The sequence below is a fragment of the Drosophila albomicans genome, chromosome 2L (genome assembly GCF_009650485.2).
Source record: "Drosophila albomicans strain 15112-1751.03 chromosome 2L, ASM965048v2, whole genome shotgun sequence".
Lineage (NCBI taxonomy): Eukaryota > Metazoa > Arthropoda > Insecta > Diptera > Drosophilidae > Drosophila > Drosophila albomicans.
Window position 1 is genome coordinate 21153196 of NC_047628.2, and position 17210 is coordinate 21170405.

At 39.4% G+C, this 17210-nt stretch overlaps 2 protein-coding genes across 3 annotated transcripts in view; one reads left to right on the forward strand and one right to left on the reverse strand.

The window, feature by feature from the left end:
• LOC117565756 (cell adhesion molecule Dscam2) overlaps window positions 1-17210 on the reverse strand; it is a 107927-nt gene that overhangs the window by 53799 nt on the left and 36918 nt on the right. The window lies entirely within an intron of this gene.
• On the forward strand, window positions 13565-14343 carry LOC117563433 (lysophospholipase-like protein 1). The gene has a single exon (XM_034241767.2). The coding sequence runs from the start codon at window positions 13659-13661 to the stop codon at window positions 14301-14303; it is 645 nt and encodes a 214-aa protein (XP_034097658.1). The 5' UTR covers window positions 13565-13658; the 3' UTR covers window positions 14304-14343.

A 17210-nucleotide genomic window follows, 5' to 3' on the forward strand; every position in this document is an offset into this window, starting at 1 on the left:
CTCTGAGCGTTATAAATCACACAATGCGCTTTATCAGTTTCAATCTATTTACAGGGTAACTGCTATTCTTGTCCTTGGCTTAGACCACAAGCAATTGAATGCAATTGTAAGCTCACACACACTGGGGAGCTTCATTTTGTGTTCAATAGCATGGAAATTGCCATGCAGAACATTTCGAACGACTTTGCTCGCAGTAGTTGATGCACCACTGCGGACATTGTGTTCAGGAAGATTGTGGCAACGAGTAGACAAAGAGAGAGCTAGCGACAGAGAGAGAGAGAGAGAGAGAGGACAGTGTCTTGCTTTCACACGTCTTCTTTTGTTGGCATAGTTTGACACTGCTCAAACGCAATTATTACGTGAGAATTATATTAAAATGGAAACAATGGCGAGCTGGAGCGGGGAGCCAAGTAAATTGCAGCTGCCAAGACTGCCAGCAACAGCAGCAGCAGCTAAAAGTGGGCGTCTCTACGTTCTCTACAACAGTGTGGGTGTATAAGTGAGTGTGTGTTACTGTATGTGTGTGTGTGGCTGTCTGCAGGGCAAATAGCAGAAGGCAACTCGATGCCCTGGCTAGCAAAGGCAGCCAAAGAGCGGGACGTAGAGTATAAGTTGTAGCTACAGGCAGTCAACACACACTAACGTACCCACACACACACGCATACTCACACATACAATCAAAGCGAGTGAGTGAAAGAGAGAGAAGAGCGAAGGAGTCGAGTGAATTTGCTCTTGTTAATTGCATGTTCTGCATATCACTTATAAATGCACCCACACACACACACACACATATCCATACACATACACACACACACACACACTCGCTCACTGGCAGCCACACACATGTTCAGGAGGTAACACACTCGCACACACACTTTGAAAAAGTTTTGCCATAATTGGATTTTCAAAGTTAATTACCAGCATTGAATTTGGCCGTAAAACGTAAGAACAAGCTACTCTACGTATGTGTGTGCGTGTGTGTGTTTGCTTGCATGTCTATGTATGTGTTGTTTGTTTGAGCTCTGCTCGATTACAATGTAATTTGGCATAGATTTTTGCAAAGCCAGCGACCCGCTTCAATGCGCTTTGATCAAAAAGTGCCAAAAGAAGACTCGACTCAAATCGCAAATCGAGAGGCCATTGAAAGCCACTACAACTCTTCCTCTTTCTATAGAGAAGAAAAGCACTACAACTCTTTCTCGTTCTCTAGTTGGACGCCTTGCTGGCTGACTGCATGCAAAGTTATCCTTGCAGACAAGGACTAAGCAAATGGAATTATGTCTTATTATTTAGCCAAAAGGCAACAAATCTCTCGCTTGCAAACTTGCAGCTGGCACTACACCAAAACAGCCAACAACTGTTTGTGTGTTTCTCTCTCTCTCTCTCTATCGCTTTGGGTGTCTTTAATGTCTTTATATATGCAGAGCGTATAAGCCATTTTGCAGCTGCCTTTCGGGCCAGGCCAAGCCAGGACAGAGGCAAATGGCGACTCGATAAAAACTCCACTGCAATGGCGCGCTCACATAAAATGCAACATAATTTTCTTATGAGTCACACAGACAAAACGAAGCTGGAAAGGTAACTGGGAAAGGAGCGCTTTGTGCGCGGGTGTTATAACAATGAATGTTATCTGTTTAAGCTGCCACCCGTTTATCCTGGCAACAGCAGCATTCGCAGCAGCAGCAGTTGCAGCAGAGAAGCTTCTGCTGTCTGCCGAGGCAGCAAAAGTCAACCAAACGGAAGAAGATTGCAATTTAAAGGCAACGCAAGGCAACAGAGATTGAGACACTTGGGGGCAGCTCTCTCTCTCTCTCTCTGGTTGCGGCACACAAAACGGGTTTTTTGTGTCTGCAGCAAAAATATTGATGGCCATGGCTGCAAGTTCTCGAAAGGAAAGCCAAGAAGCTGTGCAAAGGTGCGACCAACTTGTAATCGAGGTGAAGTTGGGGGAAAGCGCAGACAACGTCAGAGATAGCAAAAAAGAGATAGAGACACAGACAGAGAGAAAGAGAGAACACACAACTCGCAGCAGCGTTTAAAAGAAGATGCATTTTAACCCATTAGCTGACACTGTCAAGAGAGATATGAGAAGCTGTTTTTGTTTCAGACAAATTTCAGCTAGCTACTCGCTTTTGACATTTATGAATGTCATATAATATGCTTAGATAAAACCCACTAAATGATGAGCAAATTAAAGAACAAGTGCAGCTGCATTTTTCGAAATATATAAGCTAATGTTTAATTAGAAATGTCTTAAGTCTAACAATACTATATTTATTTTCTACATACACCAAATTGCCTCTATTTTATGTACAAATAAATTTTGTTTAATTTATAACCTAGTTAAGACTAGGGTAAATAAATTTCTAATTCAAATACAGTTTGCCTGCAGCAATTGAATACTAAATTCTTATATTTATTGCGATTGCATGTTTTAAGAAATATTTTCGGAACTTTAATTAATTTGCAAGTTAAAGAACTGCGACACAGAAAAAACTTTGGGTTAGAGTTTTTGATTTGGATTTTCAGCTGACAAGAACAGCAAGATCATTGTTGTTGATGTTGTTGTTATGTGAACTATTCCGCAAGTGTAAACAAACGAAAAAGTTTTTTGCATCTGAGCGTAATCTCAATGGGTTAAATGCAGAGAAATCTGTTCAGATTGTGGGGCACACACAAAGACAGAGAGTGAGAGAGAGATCTTTGGATGGGATTCGTCGGCTGAAGTTGTGGGTGTATGTGTGAGGCTGGTTAGGTACCGTTATTTCATTACCACTTTTGCATGACAATGCAGAAAAAGGCATGGCGAGAGAGGAAATGGAGGGGGGAGCGAGTTTAACATCGTCGAACTGCGCAATGATGTGCAATGCCCCACAGAATCGAGCACCCAAGTGTCGTGTCGAGAGTCGAGTGTTCAGAGTCAAGAGTCGCAGCAGCAACGCGACTCGAGTCGAGTCGAGTTCGAGTCTTGAAAACTTTGCAACATTGCAGGCAGCGCAGTTTTTATGCAGCGAACGGCCCAAATTGCTTTGGCAAAAGTGGAAAAACCGGTCCAAAGTTGCACCAAAGATACACACATGATTTTCCAACTAACTCTAACTTCTCCTCTCCTCTCTGTGTCTCTCTCTCTCTTTGCTATCGTCATCGCTGTTGTTGATAGTGTGAATGTGTGCGGTTAACATGGCTTAAGAAACTTTTTGTGGCACCCTCTCCTCATCGCCCCTCTCTGCACCTCTTGCAACACAATGTCTCTGTGAAAAAATAAAGTTTTTTTTTTTGGTGTTGAGCGCACAGGCAACAACAGATAAGTTGCAACTTTCAAAACTTGCCCCCAAAATGTTTTCTGTTTTCTTTACATTTGCGAATTGTTTTCTGCGTTGTTTTCCCCCCACCATCTCTTCTCTCCGTCCCACATTTCTTTTCGTATTTGTGTCATGTTTACAAGACGCCCTCAAACAACATCAACAACAAAAGAGTGAATGCAATTTTTGCATTCAGCAGCAAAAAGGTAAAAACAAAAAAAAATCACCTCCAATGCCACCATCGCCAACACTTGTTGCACGTGTAAAAAATAATTGCGTTCGAGTTTTCATAAATTAACGTCAAGTTTTTCTGCATCTTTGCCAAGGCAATTTAAAATCATTTCCACCCCGTAGTTAGTATATCAAATACCCTGTAAACTGTCAAGATATAGAGTGTAGAACTATGAAAAAGAAGACTACTTTAAATTTCTGTAACTATTTCCAGCATATCTTTTAGTCGTGCAAACTCGTTCGCTGCGCTCTTTGCGAGTCGTTTTTCATTTATGCCACGTGCATTTTTGCCAGGAATTTTACTTCGCTGCCGCCTCTGCACATGCATGCTTATGCGTATAACCACAGCAACAGCCACGCCCCCACCTCCCCACTCTCGCACACCCTTCCGCTCTGCTACGCATAGCAAACTGCTCCCTGAAGTCCAAAGTTTTGCACTCGTCGTAAAAAAAAGCGGCAGCGAAATAGAGCTAAAAGAACTTTTCAAACGTTTTCGCTGTTGACTTTCCTTCTGTTTTTTTTTTTTTTTTTTTTTGTGGGTTTTTGTTGGTCAAAAGGAAGCGTCAGTCTTGTGCTCATATGCCACACCCCTCATGCCCCTTTGCGCCCTCGTCCAACTGCATCACTTTATCAACAGTGCAAAAATTCAATTTCACTTTTGGCACGCGAAAAACTTTTGACTTTTTGGCGTTTTTCGCCGGGCGCGCGCTCGTATCCACTTATCATATTCCAATTGCCACGCCCCCTCAGCCCCTTCGATGAACTCCCCCCTCCCATCGTGTCACTTGTCTATTGAGAGAAGGAAGATGGCGCGAAACTTTTTGCTGAAAATTAACTTTCGAATTTAAGACTTCTTTTGCCGTGTGAGAGAAAATTTTGGATGAAAAAAAAGGGAAAAAAATTGCATTCAGTCACTTGACAAAATTAAGAAAGGGGGGAGTCTTAGCTTAGAGGTTAGGCAAGAGCCTTAAAGTTGAATACAATGTGTGTGTGTGTGTGGGTGTGTGTTTGGCAAATCCCCAGTTGCATGTGAGAAGAGCAGAGACAAATTTACTCAGCGAGAGGAAGGCACCCAAAGGCAATCTACAAGATACAAAAGTATCTTTCACCAGCTGCGGCGACGCATTGGTAGCTGAGCAGCAAAAGTAATGACCAAAGCACGAGCTAAAAAACTAGTTGTTGTTCTTGTCGCTGTTGTTGTTGTTGGTGTTGTTGTTGTTGTCAATGCTACTATTGCTTTTTACGCCCGCTGGCCACTTGAGAGGAAATATCTGAGCATTTGAACATTTACGCTTCATCGATTGCAGTCCGAAGTTGGAAAGCAAGGAGGAAAGAATAAAAAGAAACGGATAGCTGGAGAGAGAGACTAAACGAAGTAAAGTATCTGCCAGATAGAAACAAGGTAGCAAAGTTTGCTGGCCAAACAAATAAACCACAGAGCTGGCTGGCTAGCAATTCCGATTGCCCCTCCTTACAGCTCTTAGCCAGCTGTCGTCGTGGCTAAAACTTTTGTTTGGCCAAGTGCAGCGGCAAAGCGATAAAAAGCCACAGCACGAAACGTTCCTGCTGCTGCTGAGCCATTCTGAAGAAGCTCGTCGTTGACCAGGCCAAGTTTACGAACACACACACACCTACACAAAGCAATTGAATGGGGAGATTTGTTGACAGTTGGCTAAGGGAGCGTGGAAATCTCTGGTAGGAAACGTGGTTGCAACAATTTCCTCATTAGCGTGGCAAATACGCAACTCAAATAGACTTGCAACTTGACACGTCAACCAGCGATGCCAAGTGGCTAATTAAAAGACCAGTATAAGCCACATAAATAAAACTCTTAGAGATGCTGCCAACAACAGCAGCAGCAGCAACAGTTCGCAACTAGCTTGTAACTTCATTTTTCATATGCTCAATGGGGCATGCAGCTTAACTGAGAGCTCAGCTCAGCAGTTGAAAGCCAGCAAATGAAGCAAACAGCGAGCGACGCTTCTGCTTAATGAGCAAAAGCGTCAAAGCAAATGACATTTATAATATTAAGTAGCAAAAATTGTTCAAGACACTTCACTGAAAAACTGTTCAAATGAAGCAGAGATTATCCTTGATTGAATTACATGTTTTTGTGGGTTAACTGAAGCATATTAAAGATTGCCATCATCTGGTTCATTGATTAACAAGGATAAAGTATTTGCAACATTCATTTAAATTTAAACTTATTTCTATCAGCTGTGTGATTAAATTCAAATTTATTTCTTTATCTTAAAAAGTTGAAAGTTTTCTTGAAATCTGTTTTTCGCACGAATCATTTGTAATAACTCGAAATATGAATTAAGTAGTTTACGTTATTCATTAACAATGTTCTTTAAATTATTTAGTAGACAATTTCATTTCTAATTTTTAAATACATCTAAAGTATTTCCACACCAGATGACATCCTCTCTAAGTACTTTATAATTTTTAAGTAACTTTTGTAATTAGTTTAAAAAATCTGTCTGTAAATGTGTTTTTCTAGTGAATCATTTGTAATAACTAGGATTTTGTATTATGTATTTTACATCATTCATGAACAAAGCTTTTTAACTAGCTTCCAATTGGTCTCCTCAATTTACTGTTTATATAAATTGCAGTTCATTTATTAATATCCAATTAGCGTGCGTAACAAATGTGTTAAAAAAAATACACATAAAGAATTAAACAAATTGAAATCAGCAAAAAAATATTATGTAAAAAATTGCGTAAGTCGAGGTAATTTTATTTGAACTATAGAAATTTAATACTCATTTGATAAATCAACAACAACGTGTGCTCGACTGCGAGATATCCATTTTGAAACATTATTCTTAAAATATACCATATTTACATATCACAAAACTAAGAAAAATATACCAATTGCTATACTTAGTATATGGATATAAATTATACCAGAATGTCATACAAACTATAGTTATTATAGTACCAAAAATCTTCAACTTAATTTTGTTTGTACTATTACAATTTTTTAATCATTTGATAATTGATATTTCATGAGAAATAACAGATAACAGTGTATACAAAAAGAATGACCGAATATATGTTTGTGGAAACAGTCTGAACTTAATTCCATTATCGTTTCTGTTTTCGCTGTAAATGTTTTTTGCCCCCTTCAATTGCACACAATCTGATCTCGAAGTTTATCGCACTTATTCATAAACGACAACAATGGCAATAAAACAATAATAAAACCAGCCAAAAAAAGCAACCAAAAAAAATGCTGAAGAAGTGTGTAATTATATATGCATCGCGCAATAACATTTTGCTTTGTTTGCATTGCTCGACTCTTTGGTTTGGTTTGGTTTTCACATCTGTTTTCGGGACGCATAAATTTGGAAAATGTTGTGCAAATAAATTATCAGCATATTTTTGTTTAGTCGCGTATAATTTATGTAACTCGATTTTCTTTGTCGTTGTGTTTCTCGCTTTATTTATATTTTTGTGTTTTTTTTTGTAATAATTAAAATGTTTACCGCACCCGCACAAAACAAAATAAAAATTTGCATCTGTTCATATTTATATTTCGGCACATAAATGCATATAAATATATGAGTCGAGAGCATTTAGATATTTTATTTTTGTATAATTTTACTGGCTTGATGTTTGTTTTTTTTTATTTTTGGCATATTTTCGTAACATTTTGCAAAGACATCAAAATCAACAACAAAAGCCTCCCGACAGATGGACAAATGGAAAAACCAGCTTATAAAACGCGTGTCTCATGAGGTTTTACTGCAGAATTTTCCCCTCATATACTTCTTCCGCTGATGCCTGATGCTGTTGATATTGCGGCTGCTTTTCAGCTGTTTAGCTGTTGGTTTTTTCTTCAAGCTTTTCTTTTTATGCTTTGACGGCCACAAAGGACACAGTGCAAAAAAAAAGAAAAAAAGAAAAGGAGAGAGAAAACATCGTGTCTAAGCACAGTACAGTACAGGAAACAGGAAAAATCACTGGCAATTTGCATAAGATACAATTGAGTGAGTGTCGTCGACAAGGACAACGACGACGACGACGTTTCTTTATTTTCCTGCGCATTATTTTCCCTTTGTACGCTCGTGTAATGAATTATCATATTTCATGTGGCTTCCACTCAAGCACACACACAAACACACACACGCATACACGCACAGGCACGCACACACAACACTCAAAATGTTTGCATTCAAATTTGTGACCCATCCACAAAAGAAAAAGCAAAAAAAAAAGTGCCGAGCAGAAAAGGAAAAATATTTACTGGGCCGCCAAAGTTAAGTTAAGGAGAGAATGTGGACGGAGGCAACACAACATTGCGACAAGCCGCAAAAAAATGAGTTACACAAACGAAATGCCGCAAAGTATGCAATAAAAAACAACAAGCAACCAGTCGCAAAAATAGTAGAAACCACAGAGCAAGCATACCCTGTAAATGCAAGAATAGTTTGGAATAGTTGCGAGTTTTCTTTATGGTTTAAAATCGCAGCTCTTTATCTGCATCTTTAACGTGCTTAAGTTTTTTCATGCTTCCATATGGAAACCCAAAAAAATCACGTAAAGTTGCTAAATTTCAAGAAATTTATCTGGAGTTCTTTTGTATATATCCTGTAATCAGGTAATGAATAATGAAGCCAACTTTAACTTGCGATTAGCGATTAGAATTCATTTTAATTTTTAGTTGATAATGAGTAACATTATCAACATAATACTTTATACAACAACTCACAACATTATCAACATAATGTTACTCATTATCAACTAAAAATTAAAATGAATTCTAATCGCTAATCGCAAGTTAAAGTTGGCTTCATTATTCATTACCTGATTACAGGATATATACAAAAAAACACAGCTGGAAGCTGTTTGCTAAACAGATGGAGGCAAATATAATTCATGAAAATAAACGTACAATATATCTTAAAAGTAAAGCACAAAGTCGAGAGTTCAGATTCGGCTGCAAAAGCAGTTGTGAGTGTGAGGCTGAAATCAAAATCGGAGTCGGAGCGTCCTTGACTTGGATTGTGTTTCCTCTTTTTGCTGTTGTTGCCGTTGATTTGGGTCGTGGCAAGGACTTAGCAGCTTAGTCTCCACAGAGAAGCTGTGCTGTCTATGTTATTATTGTTGACCAGCTGCTGCTGCTCAGCAGAAAAAATGACAGTAAAAATATGTCAGGGCAGCATCCTTTCGGCCATTGTACGAGTAAATTTCAGCCCACAATCCGAGTCGTCGTCGTCGTTTCTCTGACTGTGTTGTGTCCATCTGTTGGTCGCTCTAACTGTCTCCGTCTCAGTCTCTGTCTCAATGTCCGTCTCTTTCTCTTGTCTCTTGTCTGTTCTCTTTTGAAATATGCTTTGCTGCAGCTTTTATAAACTGTGTGTCCACTGTTAGTCCTTCCTCCCCTTCTTTGTTGTTATTTTGTTGTTGTAAGCGCTTGTCGCTGAACATTTCATTCATTTAGTTTGCGGTTTTGTTGAGCTTACAAACTGCACTTTTCCTTTAGCACTTCTTGTTGTTTCTTTCATTCTTTGGCTTTGACAACGCGACAACGACAACGACAACAGCAACGACGTGTTGCGAGACGCGAATTTCATTTCAGCCAACAACCACGGACGGACCACGCCCATGTAACTAAATGTTTTGTTAACATTTTCATACATTTTCACAGCTTCAATTCATAAGAGAGACAGAGAGGAAAAGTCCTGGGCAGCACCTCTGGAACTGAGGCCACTTGGCATCTGGCGAGCGTAGCCACAAAGCGAACGCTTGGATTACTCACATGTCATGAGCTGACTCGCCCCAGTCCCCCTTTGACTCTTCCCCTCTTCTGATGCTGGCAGCTGGCTTGGAATTACACGCTTGTTACTCATGCAATATTCGCAGTTTGCTCGCGTTCAACTCGCGAACTGAAAACCTGGCCAAACATAACACAATTGCATAGTCTCGAAAATAAAACCCCATTCTCGTTGAGCTGACAAGGAACAGAGCAGCAGCCTTTCAATGCAATGTTGCAGTTGGGGTTTAGATCCAACACAGACAGAGCAGGGGCAGCCACAGCATTCGCTTGCCTTTGCTGCCTTTCGATTTGCAAATTGCATAACAATTGCGCGCCGGGTGCTGGCAAAAAAAAAACAATAAGGAAAAACCTGAAGTCGACGTCGACTCAATGTGGTGCCGAAATGTGTAACACAAAAGTCGAAGCTTAAAGTTGAAAACCTCAAAGTTAAAGTGAGAAATGCTTCACTTAAAGTTGTGAACATTTTGATTAGCTGCAAATCTAAAATAAAATGTTTTCTCTTTGGAAAATTCTTTGAATTCGAATTGTTGATTATTTTGGTGGCCAAACGCAAAACCGGTTCGCAAACCAATTCGTTTTTCGTATTTCAAAGCGCTTTCAGCTTAGCTGCGAGTTGAAATGATTTGTCTGTCTCTCTGACTGTCTGTCGTGTATCGCATTTGTCGTATATTGCGTATACGCAACGTTGCCCACTATGTGGCACGCTTTTCATCATTCAACGGTAAACTTCTATGCGCTTGCTGTTCCATATATATTTTGCATAGCTGCTGCGTTCTTTTCATGATGATTTTTCGTATTATTGCATTGCAATTTTAAATGGCAAACATTTTGCAGCTGTCCGCATTCTCTCTTGGTCTATCTATCTCTTTGCCCACTCTCTCTCGCTTTGCCTTTGCCTAGCTGACTTTTATAAGTATAAGTATGTATATTTTAATGCAAAATGCAAAAAATTACTTTCATTTTCCTCGGAATTGGTTTTACAAGCAGCAGCAGCAGCAAAAGGCAAGTTAAAAAAAACTTGAGCCAAAACAAGCAAACGGCGAAAACAGCGCGCAAAACTTTTTTTTTTCTCTTTCGCTACCAAGTGAAAAGTGTAACAGTACACCGAATACATTCCCCCCGCGTTCCCTCCCCCTCTATGTCTTTCCCTGTTGCATTACAAGCGCTCAGCTGGGAACTGTGCTTCACTCTCAGCACGCGGCTCACAGCTCATGGCTCATGGCTCTTGGCTCTGTGTTGTTGATCCTCTAGTGCAATATATGCAATGCAAAAGTTTTTAATTTAGCGCCAACTTAGCGCTGAGACTTACAACTGGAAGAGAAATGGCAGAGGGTTCTTTTGCGAAAAGAAGGAAAGAAAATTGCTATGGAATGCTAGTCAGCGAAATATGCTTTAAAACATAATCAACTCTCGCTCAGATTGTTGAAATGTCCGCATCTCCATCTCCACCACCATCCAACTAATTCCCCAGCTGCAATTCTAGTCGTGGACTCCACTGATGGATGCAGCCAAGCGCATTTCATGCGTAAATCTGCCCGCCCAGAAATGGACAACGGCAAAACGGCTTAAGCCTTAACATCAGTAGCGCCTCCTCGCAGCAGCTCCCTCGGCTCTGACTGACAGCCAGCCAGCCAGGCAGCCAGACGGTAGCAGCCATCAAGAGCTTAGGATACAGCAAAAGGCGAATGCCAAGTGCCAGCAACTTGGGGCAGCAGCAACAGCTTCAGAACTCACTCAAGCATCCACGTATTGGCTTTTGCTCACAAGAGCAAGCCCAAGCCAAAGCTGAAGCTGAAGGTGTGGCTATTACGTGCAGACACGTCAGCTTCAACTATTACTGATCCTTAAGCTCGCAGTGCCAGCAACACAGATTCAAAATAGCCGACGGCTGAAAATTCAATGTGCACATATTTTAGCCAGGATTAGCTTTAATTGTTTTGGGCGGCGGAAACAAATTTAATTACATTCACATTTAATGAATTACATCATTTTACAATTTTAAATATTTAAGGCTTTGGCATAATTCATAAATTACGTCGCATAATCGGATAAAAATTTTAGGTCTTTAACATATTTAAGAAATACTTTTGTATGAGCAAAAAAAACGACAATCTGGTATATTTTGAACGATAATCTAGTATATTTTGAACGATAATCTAGTATATTTTGGCATCAATGAAGTATATTTTGGCATCATGAAGTATTTGAACTATATACCAAATATGTGCGTTGGCATATCTTAGTATTTTTATGGTATATTATCTGGTATATTTAACTTACTTGAGAAATACTTTTGTATGAGCAAAAACGACAATCTGGTATATTTTGAACGACAATCTAGTATATTTTAAACGACAATCTAGTATATTTTGACTTCCATGGTATATTTCGCATGAAGTATTTGAACTATATACCAAATACACCTGTTGGTATATCTTAGTATTTTTGTGGTATATTATTCGGTATATTTTCATATTAATACCGCTTTGTTTTGCTGCTATTCAGAATGGATAGTCGAACACACTCGAGTTTAGCTTTCCTACATGTTAGAATCTAATTACGATGCTTTACAAATTTCCCAAATAATTGAAAACTGCGCAGTCAACAGTAAGTTTGCGACTGCTGTCCATCTGCGACACTCAATACTCAATGCAAAATCAATCTTTGGGATTATCTTGTGAAATTGATCATGCTGCGAGTTGTAGCGTAAGCTCAATGGGCTTACACTGTCCAACATAATCCCGGTTCGTCGGAGTTGCTTTCATTCAACTAACACAAATCGCTCAACTCAACTCAACTCAATTCAAGTTGAGCCGAGTTTCGACTACAGTTTTCGGGCTGCACCTTTTAAACTTTAACTAGTTTGCGACGATGCGAGGCGAGGCGAGTCTCCGGAAAAGTGAAGGCAGGAGAGGAGGTAGGTCAAATGAAATGTGTGTCTATGGGTGGGCGTGGGTCAGTCAGTTGGTCAGACGGGTGTCGAGCGGAGGTTAAAAAATGCAACTTTTATTTTGTTACATTTCCGAGCGAGAAGCGATTCCCGTGTTCTTGTTGTTCCTCTCTTGTTGTTGGTCATGTTTTTCCTGCGAGCGCTTTTTGTTATTGTTGTTTAACCCTTGTCAAGTCTCACAGTAGCAGCATGGAAAAAAAGTGGGTCACTTGACGCACAGCAACAACAAAAACGGGAGCTGGAAAATTTATTGTGCGTCGTTGTCGCCGCCAGTTTTTAGTTTTTGGTCAGTGCTTTCGGCTGCCAAAAAGCGGCACCAAGGCAACAACAACAACAACAAGAACAACAACAACAAAAATGATGTTGATGTTGTCATGCATTTGCTCCAGTTTGCCGCAAAACTTCCCTCACACACATTCTCTCCGCTCCTCCTTTTCACTTTCCCTGCGCCTTAGTCTCTATCTCTATCTCTGTCTCTATCTCTTCATTGAGTGTCCGAATTTAAGGGCAAGTTGAGGGAGGGGGGCTGAAGTGTGACACTTTTCGGGTATCCCATTGCAGACTGGCTTCTATTTTGTTTTAATTTATTGAAGCGCTTTTCAAAAGCGCGACATTGTTGTCCGGCTATATAGATAATATTAATAGCTCGCAAGTGGTCGAATGGAGTTTGCCCCCCAAATAGGTGAATGCCTCTAATGGCCACCCAAAACACAAAACACAGGCGTGGCCTAGAAGTAGCTGCATGGTTAGGGAATATGGTCAAATGATAGCGCCCCAAAAAACACATTTGCGTGAAAGATGTCACGCCATAAAGTTTGTTTATTGAACCATTAGCCAGGCGATAGGCCAACTCACAATCTCACAAATCTGACACGACTCCAAGAAAAAAAAAACCGCAGCGTTTGCTTTTCTGATTCTTGGCAGACTAAGGATCTTAAATTTGTGTCGAATAGATTAAAGATTGTACTCATTATGAAGAATGATTTACTATTAGTGTAAAAGCTTTTAAATTATTTAGAAGAAGGTTTCAATTTTTGGGTAACGAACTACGAAAATAAGTCTCAAATTTTCGTTGGGATTAACTAACTTTATTAGAAGCTCAAAAGTTAAAGAGATTTAATTTGTAGAAAATTGGCTTTTTATGGACAATTATCTAGTATTCGATAGGACAGATAAAGACAAGGGTATAGATAGCTCAGTGCGAAATTACGAATCCGATCCTGAGATTTTCTTTCTTTTTATATTATTTCCTCACCTAATAAACTTATCGAGCTGAAGTTTTATATTTAAGGTTCCTACACTAAATACAATATTATTTCAAAGTCACTTTAGCAATTAGTATCATATTTCAAGATTTGTAAAATTACTTTTGTGTTTAATTTCCCAAATGCTGCGCAAACGAACTGCAAGTGTAATCATCTTTCATGGCTCTGGCGACACAGGCGCTGGCATTAAGAATTGGGTTCGCAGTTTACTTGGCAGAGATTTCAAAGGTTCCCACATCAGATACGTTTACCCCACGGCGCCGTGGCAAAGTTACACGCCCTACGATGGTGAAGAGGCGAACGTGTGGTTCGATCGCAAAAAAATACACATCGCAGCGGATGAGGAGAGCGACAACATGTCAGGGGCATACGATATAGCTAATGATCTAATACAACAGCAGCTGGACTCGGGTATTCCCCAGCATCGCATTATAGTCGGTGGCTTCTCGATGGGCGGCGCTTTAGCTCTGCACACTGGATACCATCTCAACACGAACTTGGCTGGTGTCTTCGCTCACTCTGCTTTCCTCAATCGCAAATCGATTGTATATGAATCATTGCAGAATGAAACGGAGACTCCTGAGTTGAACATGTTTCATGGCACCGACGATGATGTTGTGGACTTTGCTTGGGGTCAAGAGACCTACAATGCTCTAATCGATTTGGGTGTAAGGGGTTCATTTACTCGACTGCCAAATGCAGAGCACGAGCTGATGGAGAGCTCGTTGCTCGACGTGGAGCAATGGATACTGCAAAAGTTATCCTAGAGAATACATATTTATTGTTAATAAAGTGTTTAATGCAAGATGGCAATCTTTGTTTGGAGTTTAACTTAATTTGCGTGCACATGAAATGAAAATTAAGTGACTTCGGTCTCTACATCTTCTTCTTTGGCTGCATTTGAACACTCGGCGACGAAGCAGCTGTGCAAATAGCCAAGTTTTGTTGCACAGCTAATTAAGTCAAGTTTATGCAAAGGGTTTTCCACTCGTTTCGTTTTCGCACGTTCACACCTGGCGTCCCCCCCTTTCCCTCTCTCCATCTGCTCCACTTCTAATGCCTTTTGTTTTCCCACACACACACACACACTTGCACCCAGAAGCCATCATAGAAGCTGTTAATGTTCAGTTCACTTGCAGCAGCCATCTCTCAACTGTCCTCACCGCCCTCCCTTCAGTCTTAGCCTAACCCATTGTAATGTGCAAATGAGCAAGTTCTGATGAGCTGAATTGAGTTGGCACTTCGAGTAGTGAAACCTGGCAATTGACTGCAACTTGTGGAGGCTTCCCCCTCTCCCCCCTTGAGCTTGGCCGCAATGACACTGATGGATTTGCTGTTAATCAATATTAAATGAGCAGAGAGAGAAGCAACAACAGGGACAGCAACAGTTGCAACTAAACCTCAACTTCTATCTCTCTCCTCACTTTGCTCCTGTTCTCCTCTCTGTAAATGATGGTAAACGCTGCTGTTGTTTTTTATTCCCACTTTTTTACAACTGTGCTTAACTTTTGTTTTATGAGAAAATATTGTACAAGTTTTTTAATTGCTTTTACGCTTAAAAAACACGCAAATTGTGCCAGATACATGTGTTTCCTGTGTATGTGCTGGATAACAACTTTATTTCCATTTGCAGCCCAAAGAGCTGGCTCTATAAAAACTATGCAGCAAAGTTAACACACAAAAATACTGCAAAATAGTAAAGCAATTGCCAAGTAAACTTTACACTCTGTATATCTCTGGTTCGCTCTCTAGAGAGAGAGAGAGAGAGTTACTCCTTCTACTCGTTAGCTGGGTGATTTATGATTACAAATAGAATTCATAAACGACGAGTCCATTGGAAACGACAAATCATAAATATTTATAAATATGCTCGACGAGCATACAAAACCGAAACAATTAAGTTAATCGATTTGTGGGCGAAGAGAGTAGGCGGTGAAACGACAGTCGATTGATTACTTAAGAATTATGTGTGAAACCTTAAATAAAACCAACAACAACAACAACAGCAACAACAATAGCAACAGCAGCAAATGTTTGTGAACTTTTCGCTGAAAACTTTTCAAATTAATTCGTGTCTTTAGGCAACCGCAGCCGAAACTTTGGAATTTAGCAAACGCTTGAGAATTCTACACAACAAAAAAAGCCCATAAATATATTCTAAACAAATGAAGAACTGTTAAGACAAAAACTGGGCAACTGATAGATACGCTGTAAAGATTGCATTAGAATAAGCAAATATTCAAATTTATTATAATAATTTTGATTAAAAGCAAAACAGTGAGGTATAACTTTTAAAATATACCAAATAAATATACCACAAAAATACTGAAAATATACGAAATGATATTTTTGTATGTTTATCATTTTTATTTTACATTCATCATTTGTCATAAGCGATTAAATATACCAAATTAATATACCACAAAAATACCGAAAATATACGAAATGATATTTTTATATGCTTATACAGTATTGCATTCATCATATGTCATAAGCGGCTAAATATGCCAAATTAATATACTGTAAATATACTGAAAATATACCAAATGCTACGTTTGGTATATTTTAACAGTACATTCAAAATAGAGCGTAAAATATACAAAATTGTCAGACCCCTAGGAGGAATTTTTGTCCATACAAAAAGAAGTTCTGAATTCAGTATTTTATATTACAATTCTTCGGCAATCAGTTGACTATCTTTACTTTGCCATCTCTAATCAACACTTTATCTTCCGCTGAGCTGTCAATCCACTCTTGAATTTACTGCATACAGGGTATAATAAATTCAAAATACACAAACGCAAGTCGGTCTCTGCAAGGCAATTAGCATATGTCTGTCAGATACTTTTGTATCTGTATCTGTCTCTCTGTCCGTGTGTCTAACTGTGTGCAAGTGTGTTTAATTTTAATTGAAATTCATTTACATTTAAAGCCAACAATTATGCGCATTTTCCCAGGCTCCAAACACAAAACAGAGTGAAACAGTCGAAACGATTTGTAAATGATGATGCTGCACACGAGATACATAAAACCGAAAAACGAACGTTTCCAAATTTGCATAAATTAAAATAACAAAAAGCCAACTGAGAAACAAAAGAGTGGGGGAAATAGTTTGGGAATTGCTTCTATTCCCAGCTTGCTTAATTTATCCTTCGACTTGCTCAATTATGCATTATGAGAGCAGAATTTCTTCCTTTTTGCTGTTGTTATTGTTGTTTGCACAGTTTTTGGGCTCTCATCGGTTAAATGTTTTGTGCATGTAATCTTGTAATCGATGCAATTTATATCAAAATACTAAACAAATTGCATAAGATACACACACAGAGATTCAAGCTCCCTCTCCATATCTTTGTAATACAATCAAAAACTTTGTTAAGCGCATTATGCATGAGTTTGGAGAGCAGACAAGATTGCCTGACCAATGGCAATGGCCTTTTGTGTTACGAGACTGTTGAAGCTGCTCATTGTGCATGAAGTTTACATGATATTGCCACAATTCGTTTGCCCCGCTTATTATTGCCACACACCACATACACAAACTGTAACGAATGTTTGACGAAAGTGTGGAGAAGGCGTGGCACAATCTCACTTTTTCTCTGAGATGATTACATCAAGTTGAACTGTGTTAACAATGGGTGCCATCAAAGATGGCCAAGAAATCCGTGCATCATTTC